Raw genomic sequence first — 19,700 nt, forward strand, 5'->3', positions numbered from 1 at the left:
TGCTTAGATGATCTTTTCTCCTGTTATCTTATTCAAATTAGTGACCTGCAAGAGCTGAATCTCAATGTGATCCACAGCTGGGTGAATTTTGCTGTTCAAAAATGGGAAATGCTGGGATACAGCCTAAAGACAGATATCAGTGTGCTAGTGATGCCCGACACTCATTACAGAAATTGTTCCCTTTTAGGACAAGTCCACTGCAAACCCCTGGTGATCCCTGCATGCCTGCAGATATATCTGATCACTGAAGTCCCCCATCCTACTATATATATGCCACAGATGGGGGAAGACAATCCAGGACACACATTTCAAAAGCAGGGAGAAAGCAAGCAGTGATTTTGGCAGGTCAGATACATTTTCTCACCGCGGACATCTGTGTGACGGTCATCCACTCGGGTGGGATGTGGAAGTGGGCGCCAGCCGAGTCTCCCAGCAGCACCACCCCCTGGGAGTCCGCACCTAATTAATACACTTAGTTAATGGCATGAAATGCTCCCAACAGGTAAAGCCCTCCTAAAAGTGTAACAAGGCAGAGCATGGAGAATAAGGCTTGAAGGGCAACATCTGCATGACTGCAAAAAAGAAAAAAGAATGTGCTCCATTCTGCCTTGCTCTTGAAGATAGGGAAGTCCCATATGAATATATGAAGCCCTATATGAAATGAACACAAAACAGACATTGCTCCTTGTACTGGCCTTAAAGCCTCACCTTTGCAGAACTTTTCCTCGTAGGGAATTCCATCTTTTGGATCTACGCCCTGTTGAAGGAAGGAAAGGGCAGATGAAAGTCTCTATCCAGTGCTCGAAAAATGGTAACACAAAATGGAAGCTTAGAATTTAGGTCTTGAATATTTGCCTGTTGGAAGCACTGCATCGTAATAATGACACTTCCCACTAAATTATTCTAATAAGTTTACGTACATTTAAATTAATTATAATAGCTATAATTTAAATAATCATAAGCATTGATAAACAAACTCTCATAACTGCTTCCTCTGTGTTCCCTTGTTTTTTAATAAATGCAATTTTATTTGAATATTGGAGGAAGTAGATAAACGGAGTAATCCAAATCGGTCAATAAACCAGAACAATAAAGCCCCAACATTTATGGACTATTTCAAAAGGAGGGGGAAAAAAAGAGAAAAAGCAATCAGGAGGGAATTTTAAGATGTAACTTTATTTACTTACCCATATGCCATTGCAGTTAGAGTCGCTTTTCACATCCCAGTTATCAGGACTAAAACAGAATTAAAAAGGGGTTTACAATGTTACAGAAAATAAGGTAAGGAAGGGGAGGAAATCAGATCCTTTGTGCCATTTTCCACGAAGAATGCAAAATAATTAGAATTTCCTTTCTGCACAGAAGGGCACCTTACTCAAAGGCAATGGGAAATGCTGTGCCCTCTCACAGATTGCCTAAAAACAAACATGGAGCTTGTCCTTTACAAAGCCACAATTGTTATAAGCAACTAAATTATCTGAAATAATTAAAAGCTTTACCGTCTGCCAGGGTACACGGTGGTGTTTTTGTCATCACAGTCTCTGCCGCGCCAGTGATAGCCCCTCAGCGTCTAAAAGCCAGGAGGAACACACAAATAGGATACTCGTCGTTACTCTGGTGCTTTTAATTTAAAATATCTAAAATGAGAATCTAACTCAAAGTGTAGGAATAAAGCCCAGCAAATGGGTTAAGTTTCAGGCCGCCTATGCTGAGCTTTAATGAATGGCACCTTGCACACTTTGGTGGAGAAATAAGCTGGGAATTTATTATTATTATTTTTTTTAACATGTTGTTACTTTACCTCTTCTAAATTCAGTAAACAGACCACTCAGCAGCAGAGCAATTTGCTTCTGCTGGGAGCACAGCTTCATGTGTGCGTCTCCCCAGCTGGCATAAATGAATGACTGTGATTTCATCCAGAAGCAAAAAAGTATTTTATGACAAAAAAAAAAATAAACTTTCTTCACTTCCCTCCTATGCCATTTTCACATGAATTAATACGGCTTTGCAGAGAGCATGAAAAACCCACTGACATTCCCAGTATTAAGGGATTATTGTACCAAAGGAAAGGTTTTGCTTACTGGGAAAGTGCTAAATTTATCTCCATCAAAATCTTCAAAAGGCAGTTTACTTCTTAGGACACTGTGAAAAACAAAAACAACAAATGCAGCGTTAACATACGGAAAGAGACCTATTCAGAAAGAGAAAAAGTGAAGTGTTCAGAATAGATTACAGATGGCACGTTGTTTGCAGATCTGCACTCAGTTTTGGTTCTCTGCTTGTATTTCAGCAAAGTGACTCTGCCCATGGGAGCAAATTCTGATCTTCTTCAGTATTTACTGACCGAGGAACTAGTGTGAGGCTGCAATAGCAAACCCTCAGCCTCTAGCACAAACTGGGGCACTATGTCAGTGGTAGAAGTAACTATCACTTTGGAAGTGAACACCACACTCAGAGTGGCACATCTGGTAAATCTGCCAGATAGGAAACAGCTGCAGAAATGTTCTACCTGCAGAAGAGCTGTAGAAGGGAATCTTAGCTAGTGGAAACCTTCCTCTCTTAAAAACAAATTGTATATACCCATTATCACGTGCAATAATAAATATTTTTTAATATTTAATAATTAATTTAATTTAATATTTAATATTTTAATATTTTAATGTAAATACTTTACACCATGTCTTTTCCATTACGCTTAGCCTAGAGACTTGTAGTTTCCATACCAAGTTGTAGATTCATAAACATATGCTTATTTTATTGGGTAAAAACAAGCTTTTGAAGAAATAACCCGTCAAATTTCCTTGGCCTTTCTTCAAAGCTCTGACTCAAAGTTAGCAATGACATTAAGCTGTTCTTCCTGTCCACCATCCACTCAGCTTTCTTAAATACCTGGAGAATCTCCTACACTTGCAAGCATTGCTTAATTCCTATACTTCACATATCCTTAAGCCTGGCAGAATATGGGTTATGGCACTGAACAACACAGTGGAGATGTCTCTGGGACTCCAGAAATCTCAGGAGAAAAGCAGCACCTCCTAAGGTGTCATACCACTGTGTAACAGAGAGCTCTGTTCTGTGACAGAGAAGAGCATATTTGTCCTCTTGGACCTGCTGAACGTATACAAATATTTTAAGTACTGCAAAAGCACAGGCATCCCTCCAAGCAACCTTACCCACCTGAACTCTATGCAGCTTCCATAAGCACTGCCTGGGCAGTGGTTTTAGGAAGGAAAGAAACAGCAGTGAAGCACAGGGAGATTTGTTAAAGGTGAGGATTATTTTTCTCCTTTAAAAGAAATAAATGTACCACACTCTGTTTCTGGTGAAGGACTGAAAACTCTATACATACTGTTTAATCCTCTCACACAGGTCAGCCAGAAGAGGAAATGCACATAAACTTGGGAACCCCACGGTTCTTTTCTGGAGGGGAAGAAAATAAGAAAAAAATGAATACATTAGTTCATAGAGGCAGTGTGGCCTGAGATACTGTGTGAGTCAAGTCCAGAGCTAAACCACGTATTTGCTGCCCAATAGCATCTGAAAACAGCAACAACTCCACTAAGGATGCCACATGCCAGAGGATTTGAGGATTTAGACCCAACGCAGCAGTCAACTTGGGGATTATGACTGAACATTTTCTAAACCAAGTACATTTACTTTCAGAGAGCTGTAAAATTGAAAGGAAGGAAGAAGCTCTCATCAAACTGCCTCCTGTCATGCACCAAAGTTATTTTTTTCACCCTTTGTAAAATCACCTATTCTCATCTTGAATAAACACGACAGTATCTTGCACTTAGAACAGAACTAGTGAAAGCAATGCACATTGAAGGCTAAAAGGCTGACTTCTGCACACTTGGTGGGGAGCTTTGGATAAGCCAAAAGTCAAGAGCAACCCCAGAGAGGAGAAATAGGGGAGATCCAGCACGTGCATAGAATGCTTCTGATTTTTTTTACCTAGGATCTCATAACTAGTTTTTATCTGGCTAGCCCAGCTGCTGCAGGATGAACTCTTCCAGCATTAGTAAACCACAGGCCAACCCAGTGGAGGTCCCTGGTAACTGGAAAGATTCATAAACAAAAAGAGCCCTTTTTACTTAATGCTTGGGTTAGAAAACACCATGGTGCACTGCAGATCAACCCCACGAATACACTGTGAATGTGGTTTCACAATAACTTCAGGCAGTCTTTAAACACCAGGAACATTCAGGTAGCCAATAAATATGGAGGGCTAGTTGATGCACAGTCTAATTAATTGTATTCATTAAGGCCATATTCATCATAGAAATCTGAAACAGCTGAGCAGATGGACATACTCATTACTTTATGCAAAGGAGGGTAATTATTTATATTGCCATAGCACCTCTGTCCTTGGACCAACTCCCTCATGTTACACATTTTACATACACAGAAGAAAAGTAAGGTAGTCCTTGCACTAACAAGATTACAGCCCCTGTCTAACATAAAACAGAAGGTAAGGATTATGTACAGCCTGGAAAAGGACAAGGAAAAGCTATTAATCACCACGAGGGGCAGCAACCACAGCATGCAGAGCTCTGACTGATGGCAAACTCCTAGAGGTTGCTGAAGGGCAGTGAGACAGGGTTGTATCAGTGTGTCAGGCACTGCCCTGCAGCTCCTGCAAAGGAAGGCATTTGCTTGGGCAGTTAACAAGGAGCAATGGAGACGAGCTCTGAAGCAGTCAGAGCAGAGGTCACCCTCAGAAGAATGTCACAGCTGGGATTTCAACATGGAGGGAAGAGAGGAGTGAAGGTATGAGAAAGCCCCCAGTGTAAAGGCAGTAGGTAATGTTTGTTTGCACCAGCAGCTGAAGCAAAAGCTGAAGATGAAAAAATGTTGTGCTGTGCTTGTAGAAGCTCCGCAGCACTGGAAGTGGAGTAGTGACAATGTACTCTCTGATGGACACCAAAAAAGAAATCAAAGAAACGATAGGAAGAAATTCAGGGGAGTCCAGCTACCTCTCTTTGTTCTGTCAGACTCATATGGCAAGGCTGGAGTTGCACAGGCTTAGAGGAGACCAAAAGCTTTGCAAACCTCTGTACAGTTTTCTGGATGGAATTTTAACAAAACCCACTTTCTCCACCTCCTCCATGTAGGACCAATCTCAGCACTGCCTGCAAAAGCACTGGAGGCTCTGAAAACTTTCCATTGTGCTAAGATATGTGCTGTCTTCGTATAAGCTGTTGGCTTTGTACTTCAGCCTAAATCACAGCATGCAAAGCCTTTGAAGTTAAGGCACCCGGAGCCCAAACTGTGCCAGGAAGACAAAATTTCCAAGAAATAAGTTAATAAAGCAGGCCTTCTTTTATTCTGCTTTCAGGCTTCATTTAAAGTTTATCATTTGCTGCGAGTGGAATAAAACCTTCCCTGCCTTTTTCTCAGCTAGTTGTGAAAATCGCTGTCGACTGGAGCTCTGCAAGCTTCGAAAGAAGGCAGCCCTGCAGCCCCAGCACACTGCTCAGCTCTGGTGGGAATTGCAGGCATCTTCCCAGCGGAGCCATGCGGTGATTGCAGGGTGAGTTTTTGGGAAGAGGCACCTTAATTTCCCTCGAGCAGCAGCAGTTGGTGGGCAGGTGACTGGTTTGTGTCCCGCTTTGCCTTGCAACCCTCTTTTGTCTCCCTTCTGTGGCTTTCCACTTCTGCTGCAGGGATGTGAGTTATAGGCAACGTGTAGTAGCTACAAGATTGCACACACAGAGCTTACTCTCATTAAATACTAAAGGCACAACTCTCTTCTGCCTGAAGTAATTTTTTCACTGCTGTTACTCAAAGATGCCTCTCCATCCATAAGAAAAGTTAGTGCTAGAGACGCTCATAATAACTACTAACAATAATATTTTATTCATGGCCTGTTAGCATTTCATAATGACATTTCAGTAATTATTTTAATTGGTTTGATGAAAACAAAGAAAAAGCCCCTGATGTTTGTTGGTGTTTGGATTAAATGAGTTGCTCACAGATGGCTTACTACATTTAATGAATGGAGAAGCTTATTAGATATTTTGGGTTGTAGCATTTTTCACCACAACTCCGCATCTGGAAGATACCTTTTCTTTTTCCCAAACCTACAATGATCCAAAGAAATGCCCAATAAATACAATCCCCTGGCAGCCAGGCAGACCTCCCAGTCTCCTTAACACCAGCTGTAATCACCTCTGTTTTATGCACAGTCATGCACAGCTGCTGAGCAAAGATGGGGACAGTAAGCATGCAAGAACCTCTTTAGGAGGCTTTCTCCAAACATGTTACAGGGCAAAAGCACCCAAAATGGTGGCTTATGAGAAAAAGGATAATTTGCTGTCTCCCTCCAGCATGGGTCAAAAACTTTAAAGAGCTCCTGTTATGCCTCTAGAAGCATATTATTATTATTGCTATTATTAATTTTCTGCCTTTAACATGTTCTTCTTAAAATATCATTACAGGAAACACACTAGGTATAACTGCAGGAGAAGTGCAACCAATGAGGTGATACTTGTTTTAATTTGATCTGGCCTTGTGCTGTACAGTTAGGTAGGCTTAGAAACCCATTGACTAGAGAAAGCCAGGTCTTGCTGCTCTTAGCCAGGATACTTCCTAATTGTCCTTTCCATTGATGAGCAGGCAATTAGGAGCTGGATGAAGCCAAACGTGTAGTGATGGAGAATGAGGAGGTACAGGAGCACTGGGATTTGAGTTCATCGTATAGCACTGGTACGTTGGAAAGAGACCCCATTGCACCAAGGGCTGTTGCCAACCATGCCAACCTACTCTGGAGATCTCAAAAAGACATGGTATGTTCTGTGGAGTCCAGTTATGGCTTGCCACACAAGGGACACAGCTTGGTGTGCAAAAGGGGAGGAAAAAGAAAGGATCGGACTCCCCACTTCAGTGTGTGAAGCCCATGCAAGGGGGGTGAGGAGCTCTGCATCCTAAAAGGCAGCAACTGCTCCTCAATCCCTCTCCATCCCACACCTGCTCCAGGGCCCAGTCTAACAGAGAGGACTTCTGTAGCTCAGAGAGACTTTCTGCAAGCATTAGCCTGTGGGGCTTGCACCCTGGGAAGAGAATTAGGTATTGCATGTAATTTGAGAGGAAATCTCAGGCTATCAGGAGGACAGCACTGAGTAGGGAGGAAAATGGATAAGATCCTGCTGGTTGTTGTTCTGTAGGAGCTGAGACCCATCTCTCCAGCGCATTGTTTATTTCCCTGGCTTCACAATTTGGCAATTGCCCAAATGCTAATTAGGCACCTCCATTTTCACTTTTGTGACTAGCATCACAGTGAGGGTTCAGGAAGAAGCAATATCAATAATTTCTTGACAAACAGCGAAAACATTTGCTCTGAATTAAGTGCCTGAAGACAACTGGAAGCAAACTCTATGGCTGAGCTCATAAGTGAACCCAGTAGAATAAAAGCTGCCCTTCCCTTCTCTTCAACTGAGTACAGATCCACTTTAAATCTGAAAACTGGTGGAGGTGGAAAATTCCCAATCCCACCTTTCAAGTTAAGAGGGACATAAAGGAAAAAACAAGCAGAATTTGCATTTAGGCTGTTGCTTGAATTTCAGTCAACCCCAAATGGCACTCTCTGTGGTCTGAGATAGCAACTTTGTTCATGAGGCTTCCTCCTACGCACGTCTACAAGGGCAAGGCAGGGATGGCTAGGGACACGAAGGATGCATGAAATGAGGAGCTGAGGCCCAGCAATGATAAACAATAGTGCAGCTATGGAGCCCAGCTGCTCCATGAATTTCAGACACATATCTTGGTTAGATATCAACAGTTATCCCAACTCTACAAGCAGTCCGCATTTTCAATGAGGTTTTATCTGTTCTCCCCTTATTTTGTTTCTGTTATTTCCCTCTCCTTATTTCTAGTCTCACTTGATCCTGAGCTCGGTAGGAGAAATTCAGCCATCCACCTCTATGATGATCAAGATGGCTCACAATTGGGCAAAATGAGTGAGGAATCAGTCCCGATAAGACGCAAATACAGTGTAAAACACCACAATGCCACCAATGTCTTACCAGGTCCTTGGAATTCTTTAAAATCTTTTTCGCTTTCCATATTGCAGCTCTGAGCCCCACCTATGAGAGCAAGAACAAAACACACACACACAAAACCAAACAGATGAGCATCATAGTAAATTACACATTTTTCTTCCCTATTTTTTACTTTTTTTTAAAAATATCATAGTGCAAAATGATGTGTTAGTCTACAAACTCATCATCAGCTACTTTTTATTGGACTAACAATCAATTATCTGATCACCCCATATGAAACTCCAGTGACTAGAGTTTGTTTATTTTGCTCCGGGGCATCATTTATTTCCTGAGAGAAAGTCCAGATCAGTTTAAGAGCTGAGATTCATATCCTGACGGCAGCATGTGAGCTGCAGAACACTGACTGCTCCATGAATTCTGCAGAAAAACAAACCATTCATTAGATGGTCAGGGGATAGATGTGCAATGCCAGTCTGACATACTGTGCTACGTAAGGAGGCAGCATTTGATGTTGTAGGTCTAGGGGCTATACTTGCCAGCAGGGGAATAGTTGGCATGTGGGAATATGCAAAGAAGAGAATAGTAACTCAAAGGTAAATCTTCTGTTTGGATTCTGGGAAGGAAAGAAAAATCACACTGGCATGTAACAAGTACATTAGTACCTTGCTTCTGATCAACATGGTTAGTAAGAACAAATTGTTCTGACAGTGCCCAGCCTAAAGTGTGTGGAAAAGGAAGAAAATATCCCTCAAGTGACAGCACCTTCCTGAACAGTGCTTATGCCAGCCTGGAATATTAAAGCAGCATATATTTGCATTTCAAGCAACTGTTATCAACATTTTTTGCTGGGGATAAAATTTAGCAACTCATCATAATTGATTGAGGCAGTCGTCAAAGCAAATTAATTGAGAGATTCTAGGCTCAAAAATTTATAGTTAATATAAGGAGATAAGGAAGAATAAGAACAAGTAACAAGGAACAGAGATGTCTAAGTGTTTATATATATATATGCTTAATATATATGCATTATGTATTTGTGTTGATAATCTTATAAAAATCCAGATACATTGCAAACAAGAAATAAGAGATGCTAGGAAGGAGCCAAGATAATGTTTCCTGGTCTCTTCCCACTGGGCAATCTCTAAACCAAACATGCATCTTGTATTAGCATACTGTGTATGTTTCCAAATGCTATTATTTCTTCAATAAAATAACTTAAGGTTTAGATGAGGAAAATGGCTTTAAATTGGGTACAATGCATGAAGAATTTCCAAGGAGGAAAGATTTGTTAGTCTTTTTCTGCTGGGCAGAAGAGGAGAACCCTTTCTTGCTCTCTGCAGCAGTGCATGAGAAGTACACACTTCAGACAGCTGCAACAATATTGCACACAGAAAGTATTAAAAAAAAAGAAAAAGGAAGAAAAGGCTGAATTGACAGTGCATCCAGCTAAGTAATGGCTCTGAAATGCTGAGGATGAGATATCCTCCTGCTTCAGAAGTTACATCAGACAGGACTCCAGGGTGGCATGTGCAGAGCTGTCATCTGAAGCACCTGTACAGGAGAAAACAGGCCTCATAGGGCTCCTGCAGCCCTTGGTTAACACCAGCACTTCATTGAGGGCCATACATCCCACACAAACCCTCTTGCTGCAGCTCAACAAGCAGCCCTTCTTCTTTTACACGAGAGCTCTACCAGACACGGGGCTCCCAGGGCTCCAGCAGCTGGTGGACAAGGCTGTTAGGAGCCCAGATCAGCCTGGTCATGGACAAGATGTCCATGCCATGGATGGAACTGGAATAGGGTGAGGGTCATTAGGATTTCATTCACGGACTTCCTTCAATGCCCTCCTCGGTGCCCATGCATCCCAAGCTATACATTTTGTAAGCAGCTCTATTTCTCATCATGAACATACAAAACAACTTTAAATGCCTCTCATTCATCATTCTTGTTAGCCAGCTCTTTCCCAGGGGAGTGGACATCTACAAAACACTCTGATAGTTCTCCTTCTAGCTCATTTCCATTATTTTATTTTTAACCAGAAGTAGGCACATCAAGGTACCAAAGCAATGTTGAGCTAGTTAAGCAGCACCAGCAAAAATAGGATTTGTCCTTCAGCTATGATTTTTCATCCTGTAGATGATCATAGAATGGCTTAGGTTGAAGGGGACCTTAAAGCCCATCCATTTCCAACCTCCTGCCATGGACAGGGCCACCCATCAGATCAGGCTGCCCAGGGCCCCATCCACCCCAGTCTTGAACACCTTGAGGCATGGGGCATCCACAGATTCTCTGGGCGCCTTTACCAATGCCTCACTGCCCCCTGACTAAACAAATGTCTTCCTAATATCTAACCTAAAACTCTCTTCTCTTAAATCCATTCCCCCTTGTTGTGTAAAAAGACCATGTAAAAAGATGCTTCCCCTCCTGTTTATAAGTTCCCTTCAAGTACTGGGAGGCCTACAGTGAGGTCTCCCTGGAACCATCTCTTCTCCAGACTGAATGAGCCCAACTCCCTCAGCCTTTCTTAATAGGAGACATTCTCCGATCCTCTGATAATCTTCAAGGCCCTCCTCTGGACCTCTTCCAATAGTTTTGCATCCTTCTTGTGCTGGGGGCACTGGGCCTGGATGCAGTACTTCAGGTGGAGACCCACAAGGGCAAAGTAAAGTCTTTAGGGAAATCATAATGATCACGCAGGACAGTCAAACCATATGTTATGTGCTCTGGACCCAAAATAGGGACCTTCCCTGCAAGCCCTGAAAGCCCAGCTCTCAAACATGCCAGGTCTGTCTTGGTCCTTTGATAAAATAAAATGGCATTAGCATAAATACATATATCCTTGCTCATACAAGATGACTCTCAGTAAAATCCTGCTAGTGGCAATTAAGCTGAAGCCCGCAGCCACAGAGCCTCTAATAACCTGGAGCAGAAAAGTGACGAGGAGCAGAAAAGTGACGAGGAGCAGAAAAGTGACGAGGAGCAGAAAAGTTCCTCCAAAAGGCAGAAAGAAGAGTAGATGCTCCTTCCAACACTGATTGTTTAAGAGATTGGCAGCAGTAGGATGCTGGTTCTGAAGTCAAGCCATTATTTTGGCCCAGTAAAATCAATTAAAGTATTCCCATTTAGCTGAACAGGCCAACTGGCTTAAAACATCTGAGACTGAATCTAAGATAAGCCTCCTGCAAACCTGCCGTCTCACAAGAGCTGGAAAAGGAGCTCAGCAGCCAGGGCCTGAACACCTTGAGCTACTTCTGTCCTTTTCTTGCAGTGGTTTCTTGTGCACCCTTGTCATGAGTCTCAGTGCAGAAAGTCCTCCACCAAGTGAGCCAACAAATTTCTTCTGCCAAAGCAATATCCAGTCATTCTCAGCCAGGTAGCTTGGATATCTGCAGCCACTGGCTGTACTGCAGCCAATATTAGACTGTCCTGCACTGATGTATGTTGAGCCACAAAGCATATTAATTTTGGATAGCTTGTCAGAGACAGGGAAAGTATTTAACATAGAGCATATTGCATATACTTGGTGTGCAGCACTTCAGTTGTGCAGATAGGGTCTCTGAAGCTGTGGCTCTTCTTTGGTACACATGATCTCACTACAGCAACCTCACCGAGAATGAGCATAAATGATTGACTGAACAAGTAGCTCTATATTGATATATGCCACTTTAAAGACTATTAAAAATAGAACATATTACGGGTTTGTAAGGGCAAATCACTGTGCTTTAATATATCAGTCCCTTTGCCAGTACAAACATAATAATAATTCTGGGAAAATGTGCATCCAAAAGTCTAAATGAATAAACGAAGTACCTGAAAATCGATACGGTCGAACAAAACAGTCATTAGTATTTAAGTCTTGTTCAAACACTTGGCAGGGGACCGAGCCAACATTTGCAGGCTCATATAACTGAAGTGATCAATCAAATTACAAACCGCAGGAGCAAATGTGAGGTAAACTGCATTTTATGCATCTGTGTCTCTAACTGTATATTAATTTTTTCACCCATAATTCATCTTCACTCAGTATGACTTGTCACAGAGCTACTGTGGGCAATTTATCAACCACTTGAGCATGAATTTGGGGGCACTGCTCTTCTCCTCCCATCTCCCTGTGCTGTCTGTGACACAAGAGCTGCTAAAATAGAGGGTGAAGTCTGAGTCAAGTAATCGTTTTCTTGATGGAGAAGCCAGGTGCAGGATGGTTTCTACTTCTCTTTATTTCTTCACACTGGAAAGGAAGTCCACATGAAAATCTGTGTCTGGGGCTTGCGCTGCAGTGAAAATGCAGCCACTACTCCCACAGCCATCCTCTGAGTAACTTGCAACAGTGGGAAGCCTTCTGACCTCTCACCTTCACCTTCAGCACTCCTAATTAAAATAAAACAGCAAACAATGAGGCCTCACAGTCACTAACAGGGCCTCCACTGCTGTTGCAAGTGAAAGCAAAAATGCATGCAATTACCAGGGCTGAAAGGGCCAGAGGCTAACAAAGGTGAGGAAAGACCTGGCCATCACTAAGGGACCACCTGCAGTAGGGTAGCTCTGGTGTGCTCAGGAAAGGTGGGAGGATCTATAAACCCTTCCACAAGTTCAGATGCAGAATTTCTGAAGGAAGAAGCCTGATGAAGTTTGGGCAATGTCCTAATGGAGTTAGGTAAGTGTGGGCCCTCTTTTCTCCTGCACCCATCTTCTTCCATCCCTGATCTGGTTGCACACCTAATACCTCTACACTGACATATCATGGAGCATAGTCATATGAGGAATACACTTCCTGTTAAATAAAAGATACTGTCATTCTTGGAAGGCAGGTATATCTGCAGTTCTTAATACTGGGAAAACTAAATCCAATCTGGAGATGAACTGATGCCCATTAAAATGCTCACTGATTTCACCAGGTACTGGATGAGGCTCTGTGTAAAACATCTTATGCCAACCTTTAGAAATCAAGCAGGACTTTAACAAGATGCAAGGAAAATATTTCCAAAAAGTAGATGCCGCAATTAATCACTTGTTTTTTGACATTGCAATACAGCCACTATTAATTACTTCCGTGAAAAGTGTCTGTATGGCCACTGAAAACAACAGCCGTCACCCCCAAAACCAAGTGCACCTGTTTAGACACCTATACACATCAATATACTCTGACAGGCAATCAAGTCACCATGGTGTAACAAGTACATCCTCAAAGTCTTGCTAGCCACCTGTTTTCAGCCTGTGGCCAAAGGCCATGCCAGTTAGCTTAACCCTCTCCCATGGCAGATCAAGCCAAGTCAAATAACTCCCATCTGCATGGGAAGCTGGGCCCCATGTGTGTTGTCACAGAGATGAAGGATAACATGTAGTGCCATGGTAACATGGGGCTATAGGTGAACTGCTGTTGAACTTCGTGTTGGGGGCTATTTGACTGCTTAACAGTAAAGTCAGATATCTGTATATTCTTTCACTCTGGCCCAGGCTGGCACAAGAGAGCCTGGCTCTGTTGTTCCCACTGTCCAGCACAACCACGTTGCTGATACATCAAACAATATGCTGTGTATCTCCTGCTCAAACAGACATTTTCTGAAAGCTTCCACATTCTAAATGCTGTTGTTTTCCTCAGAAAACTCACATGGCCTGGAAATCTCTGCATGCTTGGTCACAGCCTGAGGGGCCATCCACAGCCTGCAGCTTTGAAAGAAGTCGAAAAGCGACTCACCTTGGGAGGAGGGTAGAGATGACAAAGGGGTTGTCCTGGATCCTGTTTGCACAGCTTCAAGGAATGGCAGACCACATCGGCATTCATTTCCCTGTCTATGCTGAAGGAAATGGTGTTAAAACAGAGACCAGCACATTCTTCTGAGTGTTTGGAAGCAGGAGCAATTTCCATGGGAAGCTAAATCTCCCCCAGCACTACCAGATAACCTCAGCATGCTTTGCTATGGCCCATAGACACTGCTCAGCGTGCTGTCAGACCCAAATGACTTTCTGTCACAGCATCCGACTCAGCATGTAGAATTGGATACCAGGATGATGAAAAAGCACTGCACTTGATGTACAGCACCTGAATCAAATGCGTTATGCTGCGTTTTTTAATCAATCACAAGCCTGACAAAAACTTAAAGGTTAAAGTTAATACATATGCAATTTGGCACACAGACATCTTCAGTCATTAACCCAGGAAAATAACCAGAAAGCCTTCAAAGATCCTTAACATTTAATCACCGAGCACAAGTGCTAGGGCTGTTTCCTTCTTTTTTTTTTTTTGGGGGGGGGGGGGTGCGCTTCTGGGCTGATCAAAAACGAAATTAAAGTGTTGGATTATAGCACTTCTTAGTCCTGCAAGCACTTTGCAGTCCCTCGGCTGGTTTGAAAACATAAAAAGAAAAACCCGAGGGAGGAAAAAGGTATAGCAACAGCTCCGTTAATTAAACTAAGAACTTTCAAAGGGAAAAAAAATGGCCTACATGTTATTTCTTTAATCACCAACATTACCTAGCAGCCTTCCCCAACAGCGCGTATCAAGGTCAAGGCTGGGAGCATGTAGGGGCTTTACAATTAGAAAGCTTGATTAAAGGTAAAAGGGAAAGCCAGAGACAAGTATTAACATAGTGGGACTGTGTCAGAGCTGCTTCGTGCACATGAGTTATTCAAATTCCTTTCTCCACCAGAAGAGCTGCATTTCACAAGGTAATTACCTCAGGTGGGCCTGATCTGAGAGGCAAATGCTGCATGGAAGTGGTTACTGTCACAGGCTGTATTTATTCACTCAGGGAGAACTGTGCCAAATGCCAAACTGGGATCACTCTCTGGCATCCTTGCTTTAGTAACCCTGTGATTTTTAGAATGAGAACCCTGAACTTCAGTCCGATAGTATATCCATAATTCTGAAGCATGAACTTAAAGCAAAGCTTGAGAAACTACAGGAGTACTTACAGTTCAGCTATGTGTGGTCCATACACTTCAGCAAGGACGTAGCAGAAACCTTGCAGTTTTTCTAGAAAACATACATTTTTTATGTGACTCAGATCAATGAAACTGGTTTTATGACAGTCTGAACACAGCAGGAGCAACTTTAGGTGAATGCTGATTGATCTGAGAGAAATGCATGCGAGTCTGAGATTTCACCATAGCATCAGAGAATGGGAAAATCTGAATTTCTTAACCTAGGCTGGGACATGAAGCTCTCCTCTGGCTTTAGGCAAGCAGTTGGAAAAGACAGAGGATAACTGGCATTTGCTAGATGTTCTGAGTATTGTATTATGTGAAAGCTGAAAGAAATCATGCATGCTGCAGCATGTTCTGAGCTGCTCAAATGGTGGTAGGCTTGTGAGAGGAAAGAAAGGAAATCATGCTTCTGCTGGGCTTGCCTCGGTGGCTCTGCAGGTTTGTGCAAGGGAAGAGCTGCATTCACCCTGCAGAGGAGGTGCAGTTCTGGGCTTTGGAAGATGCCAAGAGGCAGGATTGCACCCATGCAAACAGGCAGCTGCCAAATTCCCTGGGAGAATTGCTAGGAATTTGCTTTCTCTCACACCTCCATGGCCGGGCTGCGCTTAACCCAGAGAAACAGGGAATGGCTTAAAGGAATCGTGATCTCCCCACCACTCTCCTACTCGGAGTTGCAGGCAGCTCCTGTAGCTGCAGTAGATGGTTTTTCTCATGCCAGCTATTTTACTTCAGTCAAGCTATTACCTTCATCTCTTTGCCTCCTTTGCCACATAATTCCCTTCTATCAGCTTTTCGGGAGAAATGTGCAAGTTAAAAATCGGTCTTCTGGAATTAGATTGGATTCTTGTTCACCTAGATGGAAAACATCGCAGGCACCACTAGTGCTGCCTTCAGTCTGGTGTCTGATTGATTGCAGCAATCTTGGAGCAAGCCTTGAAGGAAGCTCCTGGCTCCCTGTCACAGCCCACAAAGGGTGGCTGCTTCGCCCAGGGACTTCTGCGTGCTGGTTTGCTGGTGTGCGGGGTAAGTTGGGCTTCCAGCTGCCTGATGTAGGGATAACAATGGGTGGTGAGCATGGCAAATACATAATATATTGGGCAAGTAGAGCCATCTTGGAAGATGCCAGTGCCAAAACAGACCAAAGCCATAGGCAGTGTTTGTAGGACATGCTCCATGTTTTGGCACCCACAAACCTCTTGCCTGCTGAACACACGCAAGAAGAAGACAGTGCAGAGAGAAAGCTTTGGTGGGAAGAAGCTGTGCAGGTGAGAAAGGAGGGGAAAAGAGAGTTTATGGTAATGGTAGGTGTTCAGGGCCAAGATAAGAACTTTAACTAAACACTTAAAATTTAGAGAAAAACGTTGAAGTTATTTCCCAGAAGTGAGGATACTTCCTTTTGCCCTGTTTCAGGCAAGAGCTCCCCTAATTGCCCTCTTCTTACATGATAAAAATCCCTGATGGGTATTCTCTAGAGCTTTGTAGTCCCAGAAACACAAAGCTGGCTGAAACCCAGGAGACAAATATTTGCAGGAAAGACGGCATTAATCACCTTGCCATTTCCACTGGAGCTAAGGTGCTTGCACAGCAGTGGCTGACAGAAGCAGAGCCTGACTTGGAGGCAATGCTGAGACAGACCAGCATATTTAGGGCACTGGGCACCTCTTGTCCATCAGACAGACAGCCAGAATCAAGGCAAATACGCATTCTTGCTAACAGCATTTTGTACCTCACAAATACTGCCTGTTTCCCCAGACCTGCCATTTCTGTCTACTCCAGAGCCGCCTTCATTCATAACACTGCTGTGCTTTCTTGCTGCTCAGACCACATCCATTGCAAACATTTCCATACAAGAACATGATAGTGTTTTCCGCACAATCTATGGAATCTAATGGGATTAACCAATACTGAATTTCTCTCTTTTTCTTTAAATATTTCTGGTTTCAAACGGTGTATAACTTCACTGAAAGTCTGATACAACCCCCATTGCTCATTCTCTTTTTTGTCCTTAGGAAAAGCCTCATTGTCATCGATTTGTCACAGTCATTCTTGCAAGTGATTGTAGGCATGTGTAAAATAATGAAATGGTTCCTTCAGCAGAAATGGCACAGCCTGATTTAATAGGCTGCTCCTCATGAGGATCCAAAGACTTCCTATTGTTCCAGGAAGCAAGAAGAAGCTGCAGAGCTCTGCTGGGATGGAGGGTTCACCTCCTGGGGGAGGATAAATTGGGTTACACTGTAGCCCTGCACAATCCCTAGGATTTTTCACTCCTTTCATGTTCAGGGTCAGTTTTTTTCTATTGGGTGTATCCACGCATCTCATAAAAGGTAACTGGATTATACAGATTTAACTAAAGGGATAATAGGATTTTATGTGTGTAAAGAATGGCAGCTGAAAAGAAATATCCTTGCACGACAGCTGAACAAGGTCCATGGAGTGAATCATGATTGTAGATCTAGCATGTCATATTTTAAAGAGGAAAATCGTATTTTAACAGCAGGATCCCCGCTTCTAATTGCAACTTCATGGTGATGTGCCTATAATTTAAAGCACTGAGAATACTACTTATGGAATAGAGATCAGATAAGCACCATTCTGTCAATGAATGAATTCCAGCAATTTCCTTCCTGCTCCATCCCATATCAGAAAATAATGTCTTGGAGAGAAAGGAATTATTAATATTCTGCACGCATCTTCCGTGATGCTGAGGTCTGTGTAGTAATATGGTTCTCAGAGATACAATTCATGAAGGCCTATATAAAAGGCTGTATAATGCAGAATCATAAAGCCACCCTTTTGCATTCATAAAGTTAAAACGATGTCATGAACGTGAGATCTAGCAACTTAAGCAGTTATAGGATGAGTCTGTGAAGCACAAAGCTATTTTGGTATTCAGACAGTTCTCTCTTTAGAGATGTGTGCTTGGACAGCTAGGCTCCTTTGGACTGATAAAACACAAGGCAGTAAAGGGGGAGTCCACATATACTCATATGGAATAGCTGTCACTTTGGAAATTTTCCTCATCAGTTACGTTTCAATAGCTTTTCTGTTCACATCACTGTCAACCTCAGATAATTTTAATGATTTTACAATAATGGCTTCCTGTCCCCATTGGAAGTATTTTCATCTCTTCGGCTGACATAAAGACCTGTATTGACAAGAAAGAGGAGTGGCTGGACATGCAGCAAAAGCTGCTAACAAAGAGACCACGCGGAGACAAAGAGCAGGGGAAAAGTGGCTCATGGGCTTCTGGGCTTTACACAACTCCATTCACTGTAACTCTGGGGTGAAATCCCAGCTCCACTGCAGCTACAGCTTTCCTGCAGGCAGCACCCGGCTACCTTTCAGCCACATTAATTTTAGGTGCCACATGAGATGTGCTGAGGGCTTTTTCAGTCTCACTGTGTGAATTTTTAATTAACAGAGAAGTACGGCAGTACCAATGAAACATATGGCACATTATTTGATACTTACCAGGTATGTAGTTGCACAGTCTCTCCACGGCTGCCTTTACTGTACTGTTGTGCCACTGTGCAAGCTGTTCAATCACAGAGACCACAAGCACACATCCTTCAAACAAACAAATAAACAGAGTGAATGCAGTTATCTCTAGTATGTAGGGAAGCACCCCGTGCAATAGAAGAACTTTGGGCGTTGCTGGATGTTTTATGTCTTGAGATGCCCCACAGCAGATGAGCTCTTGGGGGGAAATACTTGAAAATTTCTGTCTTTAGACAAAGCCTGTGAGTTGTCACAGAATGGACACCAACATCAGAGGAACTCTGTCCTCTTAGTACTCCTCACGTCTGTGCTGGATGTACCTCTGGTACCATTTGCAGCGAGCTATCAAAACTTAAAACACCCCACTTGCACTCAGCTACAAGAAATGTAAGTTCTCAGAATTTGCTCTGGGACAGTCTAGAAATGAAGGTGAGCTGCAGGATTTGGATATGGATACAGATACATCATCTTTTTGCAGAGTTCAGGAGCATGAATATATAGGTTTCTAGACTGGCACAACTCAAAGTGAGCTTTTAAATTCCTTCCAAGTACCCCTGCCTATGTGCTATTAAATCAAAATGACATTTTTCTACAGAAAAAGAACTTTGATGCTCCTATGGACCAAGTGGCAAATAAAAGATGAAGTAATACCACTGGGACTTGCTGTAAGACCAATATCTTTGAATTGTCTACTACTTCTTCTACACCAAATACAGTAATCCAGTGGAAATTACAGTGAACTTGCCATCTCTTCTGCAGGGATAACAGCCCACTTCTCCATACTTATTAAATACAACTCTCACTCAAAGTCCTCTGCAGAATGATTGATAAGGTATGCTAAGAGTCATTACCTCTCGTCATCCTAGGAGAAAAGATGAATACATGGAGACTGCTACCACCAAGAGAAAACCCTGAAGCAAATCATTCCCTCCTCTGTCTCCACCTTCAAAACCCAGAAGCTAGTCCAAAGAATTAACAGTTGATTACAACACAGTGGCTTGCAAAATACTTCAACCGTGTGAATGGAAAACAAGTCCTGCACTGGCCCCAGGGATAGAAAACAGACCCTAGCTTGTTTGTGATGGTTACATAGGCATAGTCACAGTGTGCCAACTCACCATTTAGTGCTGAGATGGCAGTGCAGGTATTTCAGACATGCTATAAGCACCTGTAAAAGGGCTGCCTCTCCTGGTGTATACAAGGCCATATTATGAACATATGCAAACAGTCTACACATAAACAGAATTACCTTTCCCCTGCCTTCTTACTATGTTA

At 42.8% G+C, this 19,700-nt stretch overlaps 1 protein-coding gene across 2 annotated transcripts in view; it reads right to left on the reverse strand.

Moving 5' to 3' along the window:
• The window catches only part of AOAH (acyloxyacyl hydrolase), a 65,763-nt gene that overhangs the window by 36,309 nt on the left and 9,754 nt on the right, over positions 1 to 19,700 (reverse strand). For both annotated transcript variants that reach the window (XM_072328237.1, XM_072328238.1), the window contains exons 3-12: positions 18,399 to 18,494; positions 14,913 to 14,973; positions 13,696 to 13,795; positions 8,025 to 8,084; positions 3,350 to 3,420; positions 2,082 to 2,142; positions 1,500 to 1,570; positions 1,188 to 1,236; positions 709 to 757; positions 365 to 459 (exon numbers count right to left, since the gene is read on the reverse strand). In XM_072328237.1, coding sequence (XP_072184338.1) covers positions 365 to 459; positions 709 to 757; positions 1,188 to 1,236; positions 1,500 to 1,570; positions 2,082 to 2,142; positions 3,350 to 3,420; positions 8,025 to 8,084; positions 13,696 to 13,795; positions 14,913 to 14,973; positions 18,399 to 18,494 — 713 coding nt within the window. The remainder of the gene's footprint in view (positions 1 to 364; positions 460 to 708; positions 758 to 1,187; positions 1,237 to 1,499; positions 1,571 to 2,081; positions 2,143 to 3,349; positions 3,421 to 8,024; positions 8,085 to 13,695; positions 13,796 to 14,912; positions 14,974 to 18,398; positions 18,495 to 19,700) is intronic.

This window comes from Excalfactoria chinensis, chromosome 2 (assembly GCF_039878825.1).
Source record: "Excalfactoria chinensis isolate bCotChi1 chromosome 2, bCotChi1.hap2, whole genome shotgun sequence".
Lineage (NCBI taxonomy): Eukaryota > Metazoa > Chordata > Aves > Galliformes > Phasianidae > Excalfactoria > Excalfactoria chinensis.